Raw genomic sequence first — 17,689 nt, forward strand, 5'->3', positions numbered from 1 at the left:
TCCACAGGCACTGAGGGGGGTCATACTGTTCGTTGTAAAAAAAATTGTATTTCAATGTGCAATCATATGAATGTTTTGCATTTCATTTGCTGATAGAGCCAATGGTTTTTTTTTTGTGTCTCGCTGTCAAACAGCCAAATAGCTAAAATCTAGATTGTACTGTGACAATCACCTGCTTGTTTTCAAGAAACAAAAAACTTGAGAGTTTAGGAAGATTTTTTTCTCTCTCCAATGAAACCTGTTGTAATGTACTATGTTAAGTCTTTACCCTCTTTATCATTGCCCAGCAAAACAGTAAACGTTGAGTAGATGTTTGTGAGCCTTCATAAACGGAGGCGATTGCTGTTTGAGTTTAGTGATCAGAAGAAATTGTTGTAACTGCAAATGAGTTGATGTCTTGCCTGTACCAGAAATTTTCTGTTACTTATTTAAAAGTTGTTACATTTTAATTTTGAAAAGGAAACAATAAATTACCGAGTTCATTATATTTTAATGTGGTGGTTCCCATTCATCTCTACGCGTTCAATAGGTTTGATCGATCGCTCAAAATCAACCTCGTCGTCATTGGAAAAATATTCCAAAAAAAAAACCCCCAAGACTTTAATAACACGTAATCAAGGGATGACCTTGAGATTATAATCCCATTTGGGATCAAACTCCCAAGGATCAAACTCTGGCGTTTCACCCACAGAGCAGTCAGTTCACTTTTGGTGCATTTGACTGTAGTCCCAACACGTTCCGGGGTGAAGGCGCTCATCAGATGTCATTTGTTTGTTTATTTGTTTACAGTGTTTCCTGTGGAGCTTTGAGACGATTCGAAGACGTGATGAGGCGCCATCTCAAACACAAGGATTATTATTATTATTGTAACACCTCCAGTTGGGCTATTTTTGGGGCTACTGTCAGTGGACTTTGGGCTACAAACGCGGGTTGAAGGCGCCGGACGAACTGCGCACGCGCGAGGCCGCGGTTGCCCCGGTGAGTGGAGAAGCGGATTTTGGGGACAATTTCTCTCTTTCTTTCTCTCCTTCTCTCCCTCCCGCGGGCCGGACCCGGGCCGGACAGTCAGTCAGGGGGCCGGACCGGGCCGTGACCCGCCGGGAGCCGCGCACCAGCCGCTTAATACGGCGGCGGTGGCACAGGCCCCGGATCCCCGGCCTCGAGTTACACCCGACACCCGGGGGGAGGGGGAGGGTCGGGGGGAGGGGAGAGGGGAGAGGGGAGGATTATATATATATATATGTTATATTGTATATTATAAATGAGGGAATTCAGAGAATGGTTTGAAAAAGTTCGGGAAAAAATCTGTACTTCAAATGAATAAAAGGCCGCGAGTCAATGATTGTCCCCCAACACAATGCACAGTCACTACACTCGGCCGTGTGTTCTGTGGAGCGCTCCGGGAGTGCGGGACCGGGGATCCGGAGCGGTGGCGATGGGTCGCGGGAGCGCCTCTGTACCGGTGACCTCTGACCGAGGCGCTGAGCTGCGGTCCCGCGACCTCAGTCTCGGGGGTTTTGCTGAGGACGAGTCTCGGCGGCGGAGCTCCTGAGGAGACGGTCGGTCTCTGTGTGGAGTCGCGGTCGCGGTTCGGGATCTTTGTGCCGCGAAGGGAAGTCGTGAACATTCCGCACCGGAACCTCACACCGGTTATGTTTGACACCGCTTCAGATTGTCTAACGGTCCCGGTCCCGGTCCCGGTCGCCCCGATGTTGACGGTCCGCGCCGTGGCTCTGGGGACGTGGGTTCCTCTGTGGGCTGTTCCCGCGGTGAGTCGCCCACCGACCGCTCTCTGCGGCGCGAACACGTTGGTGCGGACCTTCACCGTCAGCGATGTCAAACTCTCCAAAGCTCGAGGGCTTCGGAAGAAAAAGGAACTTTCTGAAAAGAAACTGGTAATGTTCGCGCTGCGGATACCGGAACCGTCTGTCATCCACTGTGTGCGGCCGTTCGCACTGTATATCAACTGCAACGATCATCATCTTTCTGCTCCGACACAGACTCGGTGCTTTGTGGACCAGCGGCGGGTCCGTGCGGTCGGAGGGTTCGGGGGCGACGGGGTCTGCACTTTTCACAGTGAACCTCGCAAACAGTTTGGAGGACCCGATGGTGGAAATGGAGGGGATGGAGGACACGTCATACTGAGGGGTAACGTGGGAATAAAATATCTTATCCAATACATTTTGATGTATCATTTTAAAAGATTTCCTTCATTTTAATGTTTGGCCCTAATGCTGTTTTAAGTCACCAAAGACATTTTTTTTCCAGAATGCAAAATGGTTATTGATTGTATTTCTAAGTGCAGTATCAGTGATAGTGTTACCATTGGTAATCAGAATTCACGATGTGACCATCTGTCAGTGTTCATTGGTCTCTATCGTCAATGAACAGCGGGATATTAATTTTCAGAGCTGTGCACAGTAGCGATTGTAAGCAATAACTATTCTTACTGGTGTGGAAATCTCACTGATGGTGAGAACAGCAATGAGGAATGTGTGTCTTTAAAGAAATCAAATCTAAATCAGTGAGACTGATTCACTTCATTGCAGTTTTCATTTTTAAAATAAGTTTGTCTGCGAGATACGGTCACTACACTTCACAGGAAATCCTGTGAACCCTAATCACTCAATCCACGACTGTTTGTGGAACACTGCTGTAGCTGCCGTATTTTGCCCACAAAATATACAGTCAATTCACTGTACAGTATATTCTGTGAAGCACTTTGAAATGTCTCGAAGACGTGATAAGATTCTGTATCAAATGCAAGGATTATTATTGTTATTAAACTCTTTGAGACATTCTCCCGATATGAAAGGGGCTATATCAAATGCAAGGATTATGATTTTTTTAATGAGTGATGAATTTTCAGCTGCCCGACAAGTCAAATCGCTTACTGCCATTGTGCCAGTTTATCACGGTGATGATGGGGAATCTGGAGGAAATAAAAACTGTTACGGAAGGAATGCAAACAACACCTATATTCTGGTGAGTTACCGTAACTAACGGCTTTATAATGCTGCCACTTTGTGATTACAGCTACCAACTCAATTGCTGTTGTCTTCTCAGGTTCCGATTGGTACTGTAGTCAAAGAAGATGAGAAGGTGGTCGCTGATCTCTCCGCTCATGGAGAGGTACATGTGGCAGCTTACGGTGGGTCCGGTGGGAAAGGGAATCGCTTCTTTCTGTCAAATGAGAATCGGGCACCAATGACTGCTACCCAAGGAGACCCTGGTCAGGAACACATTCTGTACCTGGAGCTCAGGACCATGGCTCATGCTGGGATGGTGTGTACAAGATCTTCACCAAAAAATGGTTTAAGCATCGCACTCACTATGTTACAAAGACCAAATGTCATTTCAGCGATAAAGAAATAATATTTACAATTGATATAGGAACTTATCACAGTGAAACATCTCATATTGCCTCCCACAAAATTGTTGGTAAATGTGGCAGCAATTCTGGGACAGAAATGTCCAATATGCAGCAATACATACACATATGAATACAAAGGTGATAGCTATTCTCCAGTGGGTCCTAAAGATTACCGTACTCGTAAATCTGACCAGGTTTTAACAGAATGTTTCCAAGACATCTTAAAATGGCATTTAGGATTCCACTGCCAACTTCCTGCTTGCAAATCTAATGGGTCTGAATTGCACTTTCAAAGGGACGGCACAAACACAGTGGGCCAAATGGCCTTCTTCTGTGCTATAAATATTATAAATACATATTAACATTTGTTAATTTTTTCTAGAGTTTAGTTATATATTCCTGTTTTTATTTTATTTACTCATTTTGTTTACCAGTGCCTGTGATTAAAACTACATATTATTTCCCATTATCTTTAGGTTGGTTTTCCAAATGCTGGCAAGTCTTCCCTTCTGCGAGCAATCTCAAGGGCCAGACCAGCAGTAGCTGATTACCCTTTTACTACATTAAATCCTCATGTTGGTGTGATACATTATCAAGACTTTGAGCAAGTAGCAGGTAAACACTACCTTTATGAGGCTACCAGGTTGGACCTGGTTTTCTGCAGTTCAGGGAGTTTTTGATGAGAAGAATTTGATTCCAAAATTAGGATTGGCAGAATTTATGGTCTCAACGATTCTCAAATCTCATTATGGTCTCGACGACTCTAGAAAGCTAATCTGAACAGAATTTCATCACACCTTGTATTTTTTCCCCTTTCTGTAGTTGCCGATATCCCTGGGATTATCAGAGGAGCCCACAGAAACAGAGGCCTGGGAGTCTCCTTCCTGAAGCACATCGAGCGCTGCCGCTTTCTTCTCTTTGTCCTGGATCTGTCAGTGGCAGAACCCTGGCAGCAGCTGGAAGATTTAAGATACGAACTGGAACAATATGAGAAAGGATTGTCAGAAAGGCCTTGTTGTATCATCGGGAACAAGATAGACCTGCCTGAATCCAGAGCCAATCTCCTCGCGCTCCAGCAAAAAGCAAGCCAGCGGGTCATTCCCCTATCAGCACTCACTGGGGCAAATATTGAAGAGCTTGTACTACATCTGAGAGAACTATATGATGGGTACCTGGAGAGCTCGTATATCCAGGGGCACAAGCCGCTCAAGTGGTAAAACCTGACCTACAGGATAAAGAAATAGAATTAATTCTTAAAAATTAAGAAGCAAAAGCTACCTACCAGCTTATATCTATATAATAAATGATTGCAAACAAATTGGGCGGTATCTTTATTTTGAATCTAGGTTTTAGCAGTATATCGATTGGGACACGACATGGCCAAACGACTGCCAGGATGGTGGAGGCGAACTGGATGGACCTTCAATTTATGCGATTTTACAACAAAAATCACCATATACATTTTTTATGCCTTTTATACATATCAAACATCCATAATTTAAAGGAATTGTTTAAAATTGTACTTTAGTAAGAAAAATGCCCTAACATCTGTACTCTACCCTGGGTCAAAGTGCTGAATGTGATTGTCTATTGAGCAGTTGGGTGTGAGAAAACCATTTTCTCTATTCTAAATTCATCTAAAAGGCCAGTTTTCACGAAAAGTGCTGGCAGACCTTTTTTTTTGTTTGTATACAAAGACAATACAATGCTGTAAGTCATGCAGAAATGCATCATTGTGCCACTGAACTTCCTTTCTTTCAAAATACAAAAATTGTCAAAACGTTTTTCAGTGAAAGGAAGGATGGTGCATATTTGTACCCCTTATAGACAACGTGCCTGAAGACCTTCCTCTTCTTCCGTCCCTTCGGTCACCTCCCCTGGCTCAGTGTCGTGCTCCCCCCACTGTCAAGCGCTCTGGCACGCTGCTCTGTGTGAGGGCTCCAGTGTCAATGTTATTGACAAAAATAGAAAATAAAAGTTTCTCACAGGTAATTACTGTTAAGTGCACTAAGTTTTCTAAATGAACACAGCAGCTATTTCAAATAACCTCAAGATGATTGACCAGTGGATCTGGAGAATTTCTGGCCAAGATTGTGACTAAGAATATTGTCATTGGGGCGTTTAATGTCCATCTGAAAGCAAGCAGATGGGATCTCAGTTTGACATCACTCAATGCAGTGTTGTTCCAGTTCTGTCCTGTGTCAGCATTGATTGTGAGCTCAAACCCTGAGGTGGGGCTTGAACCTGGTGACCCAGAGGCGCCAATGGTTATCAACCAAGTCCATGTGATACAACAATCCCAATCCTTTGATGTTAAATGTCGTGGTTTAAATTATTGACATTTACAGAGATTTTAAACGTTTGTATTCATATTTACTGACATTTTAAGTTGCACAACACCAACTAAATGTAATATGTCCTGGAAAAATAACAGCAGGGTTTAGCTGCTAAAATACAGGACAGTCTGGCACCTGTTATACAATGTAAATGATGTGTCGATCCTGTTTGGGGCTTGTTTTTCATTTTAATCCTTTAAGGGCTAAATGTTTCCATTTAATGTGATATGGCTTTCGAGTGGGTTAAAATTGAGGCAATTTGTCTCCTTGAATGTAAGAAACGCAACGTCAGGAGTGAGAGTCGATCATCTCATGTCTTTTGTGTCAGAACTGGAGCAAGTCCCCCACTGCCTGTCCAGAGGCTGGAGAAACGCTGAGCAGCGAGAGAAGCTGAAATCAGGGTATATCCTCACCTCAGCCAACACAGACCTCAGTCAGATGACAGAGTTATTATTGAAGCAAACAAAGGGAAGCAGATGCTGTTTCACCAGGAGAGCAGTTGAGGTGCTGAGATCATGTGGGTCAGTGAGGGCAAGTGTTGGAGTGTGGTCCTGTCTGTGTGTCTGCAGCAATAGCCATAGCCAAGGTAAGGCTGTCTCCTAAACCCTGCGCGGGTTTCCCACCAACAACCACCTTAACCCCCCGTTGATTTGTGTGTGTAAATGTGTGTGTTAATGTGTCTAAATGTGTTTTAAACACATCAGTGTCGGGAGTTTAGTGAAACAGCGCATTGCGGAGCCGCGATCATTGAATCGATACCGTTAATCCAGCGCCGATCTTTGCTGTAACAGAAACAATCAGACATTACAGTACAATAACAACCGGTATTGTTCATCAACATCAATGCTGATGATCACGTGATTGGCCTCTGAACCAGATATTGTATTTGTGAAATGAGAAGCTTCCCTGGTTTTCATAAACCCCCGTGTCCAACATTCAACATTTCCTGTTTGGGAGAGAATGTCTCAGAGCAACACAATAAGTAACATAATAATGCCTTTCAATGTGACTCAGTCAGTGTTTGTTTGAAAGCAAAAAAAAAACAATGGTTTCTCAAGAACAGAATTCTATAGAATCATAGAATTTTATAACTTATGAAGGAGTCCTGTAGTTCAGGGGTTAGAGCAGTCGCCTCGGAAGCGAGAGACCTGGGTTCGATTCCCGGTAGGTCGAAACCTTGGGCGAGTTTCCTTACTCCACACGCCTCATGATAATCCCTCGAGAGCGAAAAAAAATTGGTCATTTCAATTCATGACTGTTTGTGGGATGCTGCTGTGCACAATTGGCTGCAATTGTGGTCATTTTGCCCACAAATATACAGTCAATCCACTTGCAGTATATTCTGTGAAGCGCTTTGAGACGTCTAAAAGACATGAAAAGCGCTATATCAAATGCAAGGATTATTATTATGACTTGGAAAGAGGCCACTGTCATAATACTTACATTTTACACAGCGCCTTCTCACGTCCTTGAGATATCTCAAAGCGCTTCGCAGAATATATTATAAAGCGAATTGACTGTATTTTATGGGTGGAACTTTCTGAAATGAGCTACCCATTTCTATCCCACTCCCCGGTCTTTTCCTCCTAACTTTTTTTAACACTGTATTTCCATTTTCAAATTATTTATCTAATTCCCTTTTAAAACTTTTTATAGATTTGTTTCAGGAATATTAATTATGAAAAAATTCAAACTTATTTAGTAAGAAATTCTCTTTTGAATAGTTGATGCCCCAACAATTGACTGCGGCATAGAATTCCACATTCCCACCACTCTCACTCTCCTTTGCTATAAGTCTGTTTCTTTGGAAGGAAATGAAGAATCCACCTCTGTTGAGTGTATTTTTTACCCATAGGGATGATGTGACTGGAATGGATAATGATTGCAAACGATGGGCACTATTGTTATGGAAGTATCTGAAATTGGGACAACCTCTGGTTAAGGTAGGAATGCTTCACTAACAGCTTAGGTAAAATAAAACTCCCCACACCCCAATAATAAACCTGTACAAGAAGGATGAAATATTTAAAATGGATTTCACTTTTCTGAAAGTGTGAAGCCAACTAAACTTCAAAGGTTGTTAATGAAAAAGAAGACAAACATTCGCAGTTCCTTGCAGATGAGAATGTTCTTCCAGACAAACAAAACCAATGATGTTAATAAAACAGAAAATGCTCTAAATCTACGTTAGAGAGTGTTTGTGAGGTATCTGAAGCACAGCGATTAAAAGTTTCAGGTGTAATTACTGAAACATCATAATTCAAACAGTAGCCCCTCTTTCTCTTTAAGATGCTGATTGATCTCATGTGGATTTTGAAGAATTCTTACTTTATTTTTCTATTTCTCTAGAATTGCTTTTTGGTGGTGTATAGGAAACATTGCCTTGGCACTCACCAACATTCAGCAGTGCAGCACTAGGCAGCTATGTGGTCAACAATCTATTAACAAATTGATCATGCACTTCATGGCTGTTTGTGCAATTTCTCTGTGCACAAATTGGCTGCCACGTTTGCTATCTGCCTGTTCAGGTGGATGTTAAACATCCTGTGGCATTATTTGAAAAGAGAAGGGAGTTTTTCCTGGTGTCCTGGTCAACATTGCTTCAGATAAAATTGGTCTTTCCCTTCATGGCTCTGGATGCTGGATCCATTCAAATTTTCAAGACTGAGGTGGACATATATTTGTTAGGTAAGGGTATCAGTGAAATCCTGTGAAGTGCTGCGATATGTTTTGACAATGTGACAAGTTGCTATATCAAATGGAAGCATTATTACACTCACAGTTTCACAGTAACTAAAGAGAGTAACGTGAGTATCTTTATGTTTCCAGAGTGATGTAATAATAGGTCTGGGGTGTCACGACATCCGAGTTGCAGAAAGAGCCGCAGAACTTTACCTGGAAGGATGGGCTCCACAGATACTGTTCACTGGTTACCTGGGAAACCACACTAAAGGTAACTGACGTACTAAACCTATGTCCACTTGTTCTACTGGCTTGATACATCCTAAGTTAGTTCTTGAATTGTGTGGTGCGGTGATAGTAACGACAATATCAGGGACAGAAGGAAACCATAAAGACTGTTACAATAATATATTGTAGAGGTTCAGATAGAGATAACTTTCTCCAGCTCAACGTGCGCAAAACTGAGGCCCTCCTGATTGGCTCACGTCAGCGCCTCCGCACCTCAGGCGCTGACAGCATCAGCATCCAAGGCTGCACTCTCCACCTCTCAAAGCCATCAGGAACCTCGGGGTTCTGTTCGACCCTGAGCTGTCCTTTCTCCCCCATATCTGCGCCACAACTGGCACCGCCTTCCATCACCTCCGGAATGTCGCCAGACTACGGCACTACCTCACCCCTCACGCGGCTGAAACCCTGGTCCACACCTTTGTCACCTCAAGGCTGAACTATGGGAACTCTCTCCTCGCCGGCCTTCCCGGCCCTCCCTCCACACTGCCGGTCATTCAGAACTCTGCAGCTCGTGTACTGTCGCGCACCAGTGACCACATCACTCCCACCCTCGCTCGCCTCCACCGGCTCCCCATCCCCCAGAGGATCGAATTCAAGATCCTCATCCTCACCTACACGGCCATTCACGGCCTTGCTCCCTCCTACCTCTCCGACCTACTATCCCCCTACCTACCCGCCCGTACCCTCCGTTCCTCTGGCTCCGGTCTGCTCCACATCCCCCGCCCCAACCGCCCTACTATCGGTGGCCTTCAGCCTCTCAGCCCCGAGGCTCTGGAAATCTATCCCCCAGTGCCTTCGCCGCTTCCTCCCTTTCCTCCTTCAAGGCCGGTCTCAAGACCTTTCTCTTTGACCGTGCCTTCAGCTCCCCTCTCGACTCTCTACTCCCTCCTCGCTCCCTCCCTTCCCTCCCCTCACCCTGACCATTTCCCCCCAATGCTCGGGTCCTGACCCAACTGTACACCGCCTTGGGACGTCCTCCCGACGTGAAAGGCGCTCAATAAATGGAATCTTATTGTTTTGTTGTTGTAGTGGTGAAACATAGGAGGTGAAGTTGATAGATTTTTGGTATGTCAGGGTGTTAAGGGGATGTGGTGAGAAAGCGGGAAATTGGAATTGAAAAGATTAATTGAGGTACAGATCAGCCATGATCTAATTAAATGGCGGAACAGACTCGAAGGGCTGAATGGCCTACTTCTGTTCCTATGTTCCTATGAAAAAAAACACCTGAGCTTTGTGTTCACACCTTATGATGAGCTATAAATCTCTTGAGTAGATTATGCCTCGCATTGACTCCCAGGCTATTGTCTGTGTTAATGCCCTCTTCCTCCAGTGAGCTTGGATTTCTGATATTGCTATTTTTCTTTATTGATAAATTGCAGTATGGCTTTTTTTTAAAAAAATGCTCTGAGGAATAATAGACACTCTGTTTATTGCCATTATCCCTTTTTTTTGTATGAACAGGAGTATGGAATCTGCCAGAAGCAGATGTTTTTGCCGAGACTGCTATTAAATTGGGTGTTCCAGCTCACAAGATCCTTCTTGAGAAAAAGGCCACAAATACAGGCGAGAATATAAGGTTTGCATATCGAACACTGATGGAACAGCACATCCCGGGTAAATAACAGTGTGAGCTTTCACTCATTATGGCATTTACTTGATATGGCTCTTTGCTGATATACACAAGACATCTCTGGCGGGGTAACTGTCCTTTTAGCACAAGGACTTGTGACTGAAACTCTAGTCAGTATTCTGTGTTCCATTGCAGAATGTGCACTCTATTGTAAGTGGCATAAACATGAAGAACTGGATTAAGTATGGCAATGGGTTTCTACATGTGTCAGATACACGGCTGACCACACACTAGGTTACAAGCTTGTAGGTTGCTGCAGTAGATGATGCAAGTAGTTTGGTGCCATTCAGATCCATGTTAATTCAGCAGCGGAAGTTCACTCTTGCCTCTAGATGCTGCTGTTTTGATGGTTTTCAATGTGACTTGTCCTGAAGGTGCAGAGCAGCAGATCTGTATTTGGCATCTGTCTCCCTTTGGGAAACATTTCCTGACGGCTTCTTTCAGGTTTCTGAGCACTCCAGAGTTTTATTCATCTTTCTTTTCAGGTGGAGGAGATTTGCATGTAAATTCAATGGTTGAAAGAGGGGTTTAGAGATGGAAAGAAAACCGTGAAGGCTGTAAATCTGAAATAAAATGAGAAAATGCTGGAAATACACAGCAGTGGGTCAATCAGCATCTCAAATAGACGTCATTGTGACAGGAGATGCTTTATATGGCGTAGTGAAGTGTTAAGGAAATAGGATTTTCACTACAATAGAAACCTGACTGATAGACTGGTTCAGGATACAGTTTTTTGTCTTAAATGTGCCACAGTACAGTACACTGCTATTTTAACCTTTGACTATGCCAATTGTTATTAGTTGTGTTTAAGAATAGAGCACGCCATATCATAACCGTTTGCATTTGAAGCTGATGATGACTAAAAATAGAAATCCCCAAATAAAACTGGTCATTCTGTTTAGAACTGTTTGTGGGACATTGCAGCACATAAATACACACAAATACAGTCGCTGCATTTCATAGTAAATCCCGTGAAGCGCTTTGAGATATCTTAAACATGTGATAAGGCATTATATCAAATGCAAGCATTATTATTATAACGTGAAAATGACTGTTCAGTCCATCAAGCCCATTGCTTCTAGCAGATCAGATAAAATTAGCACCTTTACCAAAATATGCTGTGGAACTCCTCCCTCAATTACACGCACTGAGAAGAAATTGGAATGAAAATATGTTTGTTTTTGACGTGTGGCAGAGCCCAGTGATGGGAGATGGCAACAGCAATACCACTCAGATCCTACAGATGCCACTGCGAACAGCACTACCCTACAATAACAGGTCACAAATCACATTAAAATACAACTCACAGGTGAAATGGACAGGAGTTCAAAACAAAAATGATATTTCCTCTTTCCCTTTAGTTAACAATAGAAATCAGGCCCCACATCTGGTTTTAGAGCTCATAATATATATAATAATGCTTGCATTTGATATAGCGCTTTTCACGTCTTCTCGACGTCTCAAAGCACTTCACAGAATAGACTGTAAAGTGAATTGACCGTATAATCTAGGCTAACACACCAATGCAGTGGTGTCAGAACTGTCATCTTTCAGATGAGACATTAAACCGAGGTCATGTCTGTCTGTTCAAGTGGACATTACAGATCCCATGGCACTGTTTGAATAGAGAGGAAGTTTCTTCCAGTGTCCTTGTCAAAATCCTCCAGATACAATTATTCATTCACTTCATGTTTTTGGGACTTTGCTGTTGCACAAATTGGCTGCTGTGTTCACCTACAAAATACACAAGTCTGTGAAACTTTCAGAAATAAAGAGCACATCCCAAAATTGTTTCAGTGATAAGTTGGAAAAATCTTAAACTTTGGTATTTTGTTGAAAGAAAACATTTATACAAATCCGCTCGTGTTCAGTAGTTATTTCTTTACCTTTGTCTTCCCAGTGAAGAGGATTATTCTGGTCCAACAGCCTTTTATGGAACGACGGATATATGCTACATACCTATGTCAGTGGCCAGGGGACAAAGAGAATGTGCAGGTTATCGTCACTTCTCCACCAATGGAACTTGATTACTACCCAAACCAGAGTGTGGGGACTCTGGTGGACTTGATTGGATACATGTTGGGTAAGCTGAACAGTTCTATATGAAATACAATATTTAATGCACAGTATTTGAAATGAAGATGCTGAATGTAAATTTGTCTTCAAAGGTACTGGTTGTTATTGTAGGAATGTTAGTGTTATTTCCCAGAATTGTACGATTGATATTACGTTGTGTCAAAATGTGCCAAGGGTTAGTCTCTTGCCAGGTGGGAAATGTACACCATTGAACATTCAGAACCACAGGATAAAATAAACCTTCATCCTACTGCTGAGTGTTGGTGAGGTAATTGCGCTTTTGGGAAAAAAATCCTTGTCGTTCAGTAATAATGTCTGGAGACTCTGCTGGGGCCTCAAATGCTCACCGTCTAAAATGCAACCTTTGAACCAAAAGTAATAGGAGACACAGAGAGATATGGGGAAGGTTAGGAATAAAGGAGATTTAGGTAAAACTGATTAAATAATGATTGTGTTTTTCAGAGGCTGCAGTCTTATTCTAATATATTTAATCCTTAAGTTTATTTTGTTTCCATCCAGCTGCTTTAGAACGAATCCGTGATTACCCGAAGAAGGGCTTCCAAGTAGAGCAAGACATTTCCCCTGAGGTTTGGGAGGCCTATCGAAAGCTTCTACAAACAGGTTACCGGCCAAAATAAGCCAAACACATCCCAGAGAAAACCTAGAATGGCTTAGACTTCTTTTAACCAAAAGGATTTTGCATTTCACCGCCACTGAATTTGCACTGGATAGTTGTTCAAATTAATTTTTATATTGAAAATTCTACATTTATCAAGGCTTCTCAATTCAGCAGTAGGAGACACACTGCACTGCACAGTCAGGTGTTAAGAATCAGAACTAACTGCATGAGCCATACTTGGAGAAAGAACTTTAGAATAATAAGAGACATCACGCTTCAATATTAATTGCACTGTTATTTTATAATAAAATATTATAAAAAATAAAATGATTGCATTCTATAGTGCCTACTTACAAGAATGACGCTTGAATAATGTCTTCAGGATGCTTCTAGTGTCAGGTTGGCTCAGTCGGTCACATCAGAAGGTTGTATGTTTTGAGTCATACCTCGGACTTTGAACTGGTATAGTCCAGGCACTCCAGGTGACTCGCCAATGAGTGCTGGGGATGTGCTTCATTGTTGGAGGTGGACATTCAAATTAAATGTTGTCATTCATTTCATGGTTATTTGTGATCAAATGATATCAAAGCAGTTACAGTGCAAACCGTGTTATATTGACACCTGGTGGTCAAACAATGTAACGCGCTGGCTTTTCCTTTCATTCAAATCTCTTTAGGGGGAGTCTGGACAGAATGATCATTGAGATTGATGGGTGGAGCAGACTATATAAAATGCATTACTTTTGCAGTGTGCTTAGATACCATACACACTGAACACAGTGCACTGTGCAATGCCAGTATATTTGGTTGAAGAATATTGAGGTAGCGATATCTTCTCGTGATTTAATCTTGCAATGAAACACAAGACAACACTTCATGGCTTGTGGGACACTGTTGCGCGCCAATTGCCTCCAGTGTCTACCTACACAATACACAGCTCACCTACAGTAAATCCTGTGAAGTGCTTTGAGGCACCCTCCTGAAGGGAACTATATCAAATGCAAGTTGTTGTTTATGTTATTGACTTGAAGGACACGATCAAATGCAAGCTTTTTTTTATTATTGTAATTTGTGCACTTGTCTGTACAGCAGGTGACAGCCCTAATGTTCATAGTTTCAAAGTCTGCAATTAACAAAGAACGATAATAATAATTAGCCAGCAAACAGAATCTGAAGTTTATTTTGCCAAGCAAAAACAATGTATTCACTTAAGACATATTACTGTATTGTGCTCTATGCACAGGTGTGTGTTGAAATCCTGATTCATGTTTCTACAGTTAATTGAATTACTTTCCTTTTATGATTTATTGTTCCAATGGTAATTCATTTCCTGATAAACACATTTTTAAATTAGCTTGAATGCACCCTGGTACTTGACACATTGCTGAAACTTACTAAAATTTAGATAGTTGCAAAAACACCTTATTATTGTGTGTGTGTGCGATTTTCTGTGTGTGTGTTAGATTGTGTGTGATTGTGTGTGTGTGATGGTCACTGTGTGTGTGTGTGATGGTCTGTGTGTGTGTGTGATGGTCTGTGTGTGTGATTGTGGAGTCCTGTAGTTCAGTGTTTAGAGCACTCGCTTTGCCTGTGAGAGACCTGGGCGAGTTTCCTTACTCCAAACGCCTAATAATAATCCCTCAAAAAAAAAAAAAATTGGTCATTTCAATCCATGACTGTTTGTGGGACACTGCTGTGCGCAATTGGCTGTTGAATTTCACCCACAAAAATACAGTCAATTCACTTTACAGCATATTCTGTGAAGCGCTTTGAGACGTCTAGAAGACGTAAAAAGCGCTATATCAAATGCAAGGATTATTATTATTAACAGACTATTCTTAACTAGTCTTTTTTTTCTTTGGGGCTAGCATGGCAGGCAACATTAATTTGTTGGACGTTACTGAACAATATTCTCAGCTTTGGGAGCTGAAATGAAGCCACATTTGACTGCTCATTTTTCTCAAGATGAGCAGGCAGGACAGTCTTTGCACCTTTTGAAAATACGCATGAGCTTCAAATAACATTCATCCAAATGGTTTGTCATTTTTCATCTTTGCTATTCCTCAGTAAAGTGTGTCGCTCACTTTAAATTTGGATTGACCTGAATAAAAATAATCAGAACTGAAGGGTATATCATTTTACAATGAGGTACCTGCTGGGTTTTTGTTCAGATTATATCTCAGATGGTGAGTTGTATTACTGAAAGTGTAGTAGAAGAGGTATTGAGATACGCATATTGTTGCTTGTTGAAAGCCAACCTTTTTGCTTTTCAGCTGTCGCTGGCACATAACTGCTTCTTGAAGATCAGGGAACTCTTGAATCGAGAAGCAGAATTTCTATAGGTACAATAGCTATTCACTTTACTCTTTCTTCCTGATGCTGTTATTATTCCAAACTTGGCTTTTTCACCCTTGGAATTGTGGAAGTGAATTGTAAGCTTTGAACTGAATTGAAAATTAATGGACTCAATGTGGAGTCCAGGTTTGTTGAAATGTACTTGTAGCAGGCACTGTCAATAAAACATTTCACACACAAAACATAGTCAATTCACTTTACAGTATATTCTGTACATCCATTTGTTCTCCAGGCAGAAAGTAAACCCAAACTGATAGTGGTCCATCTGTGACAGTCAGAATTGACCAAAGGGAGTGTTCCTTAAAAACATTTAGCTTTCAGACAAGTTGAGAACTGGTTCTTAAGTAGCCTGAGGCTGTTGGTGCCTGGAATTTGCCCTATTTGCTTTATGGAATCTAAGCAACTAATGGCCAAATGCAAACAACTCTATGTAAGTTTCCAAGTTTTGACTTGCAACGACATTTCTCCCATCTCGGGGAAAGGTACAGACAAGCTAACAGTACTGGTTTGCCGACCTGAGTATGTGTTGATAACCGCCCCATCCTAGAACAGAATGGTGTCCGTGGTTTATGCCCACAGTACATACTGTAGTTACATTATGCAGCTAAAAGAGGTCTAATGTATTTTTTTTTTAAAATACCAACTAAAGTTTTACTGCAAGAATATGAAGAACAAGAACATAATTGTCTTAATCTGACCCAAATTTCATGTAGTTATCAGAATTCCAAGAGCAATATTTGCACTTCTACTAAAACAAACTTTAATGTTTATAGCTATTTTTAGATGGCATTCATACAAGAATTCTTCCACCAGATACAAATACATTGGCACTCCTTACTCAACAGGATTACAAGTGAACATACTGGACATGCTTTGGCTGCAAGCTTCCTGCCTATTTGCAGTTCTGAGGCTCTGGAAAGATATTCACTAAATTCAATAGCCCATGTGTCACTCTAATGCACTATTTAACTTGTAGGATACTTCAGAACTGGTTTAAACAGAATTGGTACTAAAATAGCCTGAAGCTCCTGGTGTTTATGACGTTCTCCCATTTACTTTGTAATCTAGTGCTGTAATACAGACTGGGTGTAACTGTCAAAGGTTCAGTTGAATGAGGCGTTACTTTTCTTGTTTCTAATGGAATGGACATTAAAAAATCCATCATTTCTGTGACTTAACAGTGTTAAGACTCTGAGGGATATTATCAGCGATTCTTCTGGTCACATGCAACTGACAACATTGCGGAAATAGTAAAACTGGGGAAGGGACAGACAAGGTCAAAGTGTCATATTGGTGATCAGATTGCAAATTACATGTAGATATTAACCTGCATTCATTTCTAAAAATAAATGATCCTTAATATAGCATCTTAACCTCTCGAATGCTTCAGTTTCCTGTAATGTGTAATGATTACGCATTTGATTGATTTGACAGACATCAAGAGCCACATTTTCGAGATTTATAGTAATCCTTATATTTGATATTGCACCTTATCACACTGTGAACCGATCGCAAGGCATTTCACAGGATGTTGCTGACTTGACATTATAAATGACTGTATTTGTTGGCAATCACAGCGGCGTCAGAGCCATGTTCCAAAACAAGAAAAAAGAAGTCACGAAGGGATCACAGGACCTTTGAACGTTCACCTGAGCGGACAGATTGGCTCTCAGTCCCATCCAAAAGATGATCATTATTGCGGACATTTGGTGCGCAATCGGCTGCCGCGTTTCGCCCACAAACCACACAGCGTATCCCGTGAAGCGCTTTGAGACGTCTCGAAGAAGTGATGAGATGCCGTGTCGAACGCCAGGACTATTATTATTATTATTACAAGGTGCTGCAGTGGAGGAAGTGGCTTCCAAACCAGAACTGCGCAACAAGCGGCGGCGGGGAGGGGGAGGGGGGACCGTCGTCGGTTTGTTTTCAAACGAATAACCGGCGAGTGTCGGGCAGCGCAGGGCCGCTGAGGGCCGCTGAGGGCCGCCTCACACGGCGGCGTTTGGTTTGTCTCTCCTCAGTCGGGCAGATAGACTATGATTTACCTGTCTGTGTCTCTCTGGTTTGATTGGGGGTTTATATTACCCGCGAAGGCGGAGCCCCGACGAAGTGGAGTAAAATCGAGGTGTGAAGGTGAAGCACGAGCCGCGGCGGCTGCTGTCAGGGCGGCCTCCCGTCCCTCCCGCCGTCACACGGCGCCTGCGCAAGTTGCGCCTTCCCGACCGGGGGCGGGGGGGCGGGGGAGGAGGGAGGGCGGGGTTGCTCGCGCGTGCGTGGCCGTTGCTTCGAAAATCTCGGCTCCTATTGGTCTACATGTGGCGAAGCGGGTAA

General features: G+C 42.4%; 2 protein-coding genes and 1 long non-coding RNA gene across 3 annotated transcripts; 2 read left to right on the top strand and 1 right to left on the bottom strand.

Moving 5' to 3' along the window:
* The first annotated feature begins 1,504 nt into the window (after window positions 1–1,504).
* On the top strand, window positions 1,505–5,048 carry mtg2 (mitochondrial ribosome-associated GTPase 2). Its single transcript, XM_007905160.2, has 6 exons — window positions 1,505–1,895; window positions 2,001–2,148; window positions 2,870–2,985; window positions 3,067–3,285; window positions 3,850–3,988; window positions 4,196–5,048. The coding sequence occupies exons 1-6, from the start codon at window positions 1,653–1,655 to the stop codon at window positions 4,588–4,590; spliced, it is 1,260 nt and encodes a 419-aa protein (XP_007903351.1). The 5' UTR covers window positions 1,505–1,652; the 3' UTR covers window positions 4,591–5,048.
* A 1,182-nt stretch (window positions 5,049–6,230) lies between these two features.
* On the top strand, window positions 6,231–13,262 carry LOC103186254 (uncharacterized protein SCO4629-like). The gene is made up of 6 exons (XM_007905158.2): window positions 6,231–6,295; window positions 7,565–7,652; window positions 8,539–8,662; window positions 10,141–10,293; window positions 12,210–12,392; window positions 12,905–13,262. Exons 2-6 carry the CDS (start codon window positions 7,581–7,583, stop codon window positions 13,021–13,023), a joined length of 651 nt encoding a protein of 216 aa, XP_007903349.2. The 5' UTR covers window positions 6,231–6,295; window positions 7,565–7,580; the 3' UTR covers window positions 13,024–13,262.
* LOC103186255 lies at window positions 12,140–17,557 on the bottom strand. The gene is made up of 3 exons (XR_488725.2): window positions 17,404–17,557; window positions 13,359–13,515; window positions 12,140–12,268 (listed from the first exon to the last, which is right to left on the bottom strand). It is a non-coding gene; the product is annotated as an uncharacterized LOC103186255 (long non-coding RNA).
* Window positions 17,558–17,689: the final 132 nt, after the last annotated feature.

Source organism: Callorhinchus milii, unplaced genomic scaffold (assembly GCF_018977255.1).
Source record: "Callorhinchus milii isolate IMCB2004 unplaced genomic scaffold, IMCB_Cmil_1.0 Scaffold18, whole genome shotgun sequence".
Lineage (NCBI taxonomy): Eukaryota > Metazoa > Chordata > Chondrichthyes > Chimaeriformes > Callorhinchidae > Callorhinchus > Callorhinchus milii.

Excerpts from the sequence above, each read along its gene's own strand:
- mtg2 (XM_007905160.2), top strand. The coding sequence starts at position 1,653 with ATGTTTGACACCGCTTCAGATTGTCTAACGGTCCCGGTCCCGGTCCCG. Across the intron at positions 1,896-2,000 it reads AACTTTCTGAAAAGAAACTG|ACTCGGTGCTTTGTGGACCA; the intron begins GTAATGTTCGCG and ends GCTCCGACACAG. Across the intron at positions 2,986-3,066 it reads CAAACAACACCTATATTCTG|GTTCCGATTGGTACTGTAGT; the intron begins GTGAGTTACCGT and ends TTGTCTTCTCAG.
- LOC103186254 (XM_007905158.2), top strand. The coding sequence starts at position 7,581 with ATGGATAATGATTGCAAACGATGGGCACTATTGTTATGGAAGTATCTG. Across the intron at positions 8,663-10,140 it reads CCTGGGAAACCACACTAAAG|GAGTATGGAATCTGCCAGAA; the intron begins GTAACTGACGTA and ends TTGTATGAACAG. Across the intron at positions 10,294-12,209 it reads GATGGAACAGCACATCCCGG|TGAAGAGGATTATTCTGGTC; the intron begins GTAAATAACAGT and ends TTGTCTTCCCAG.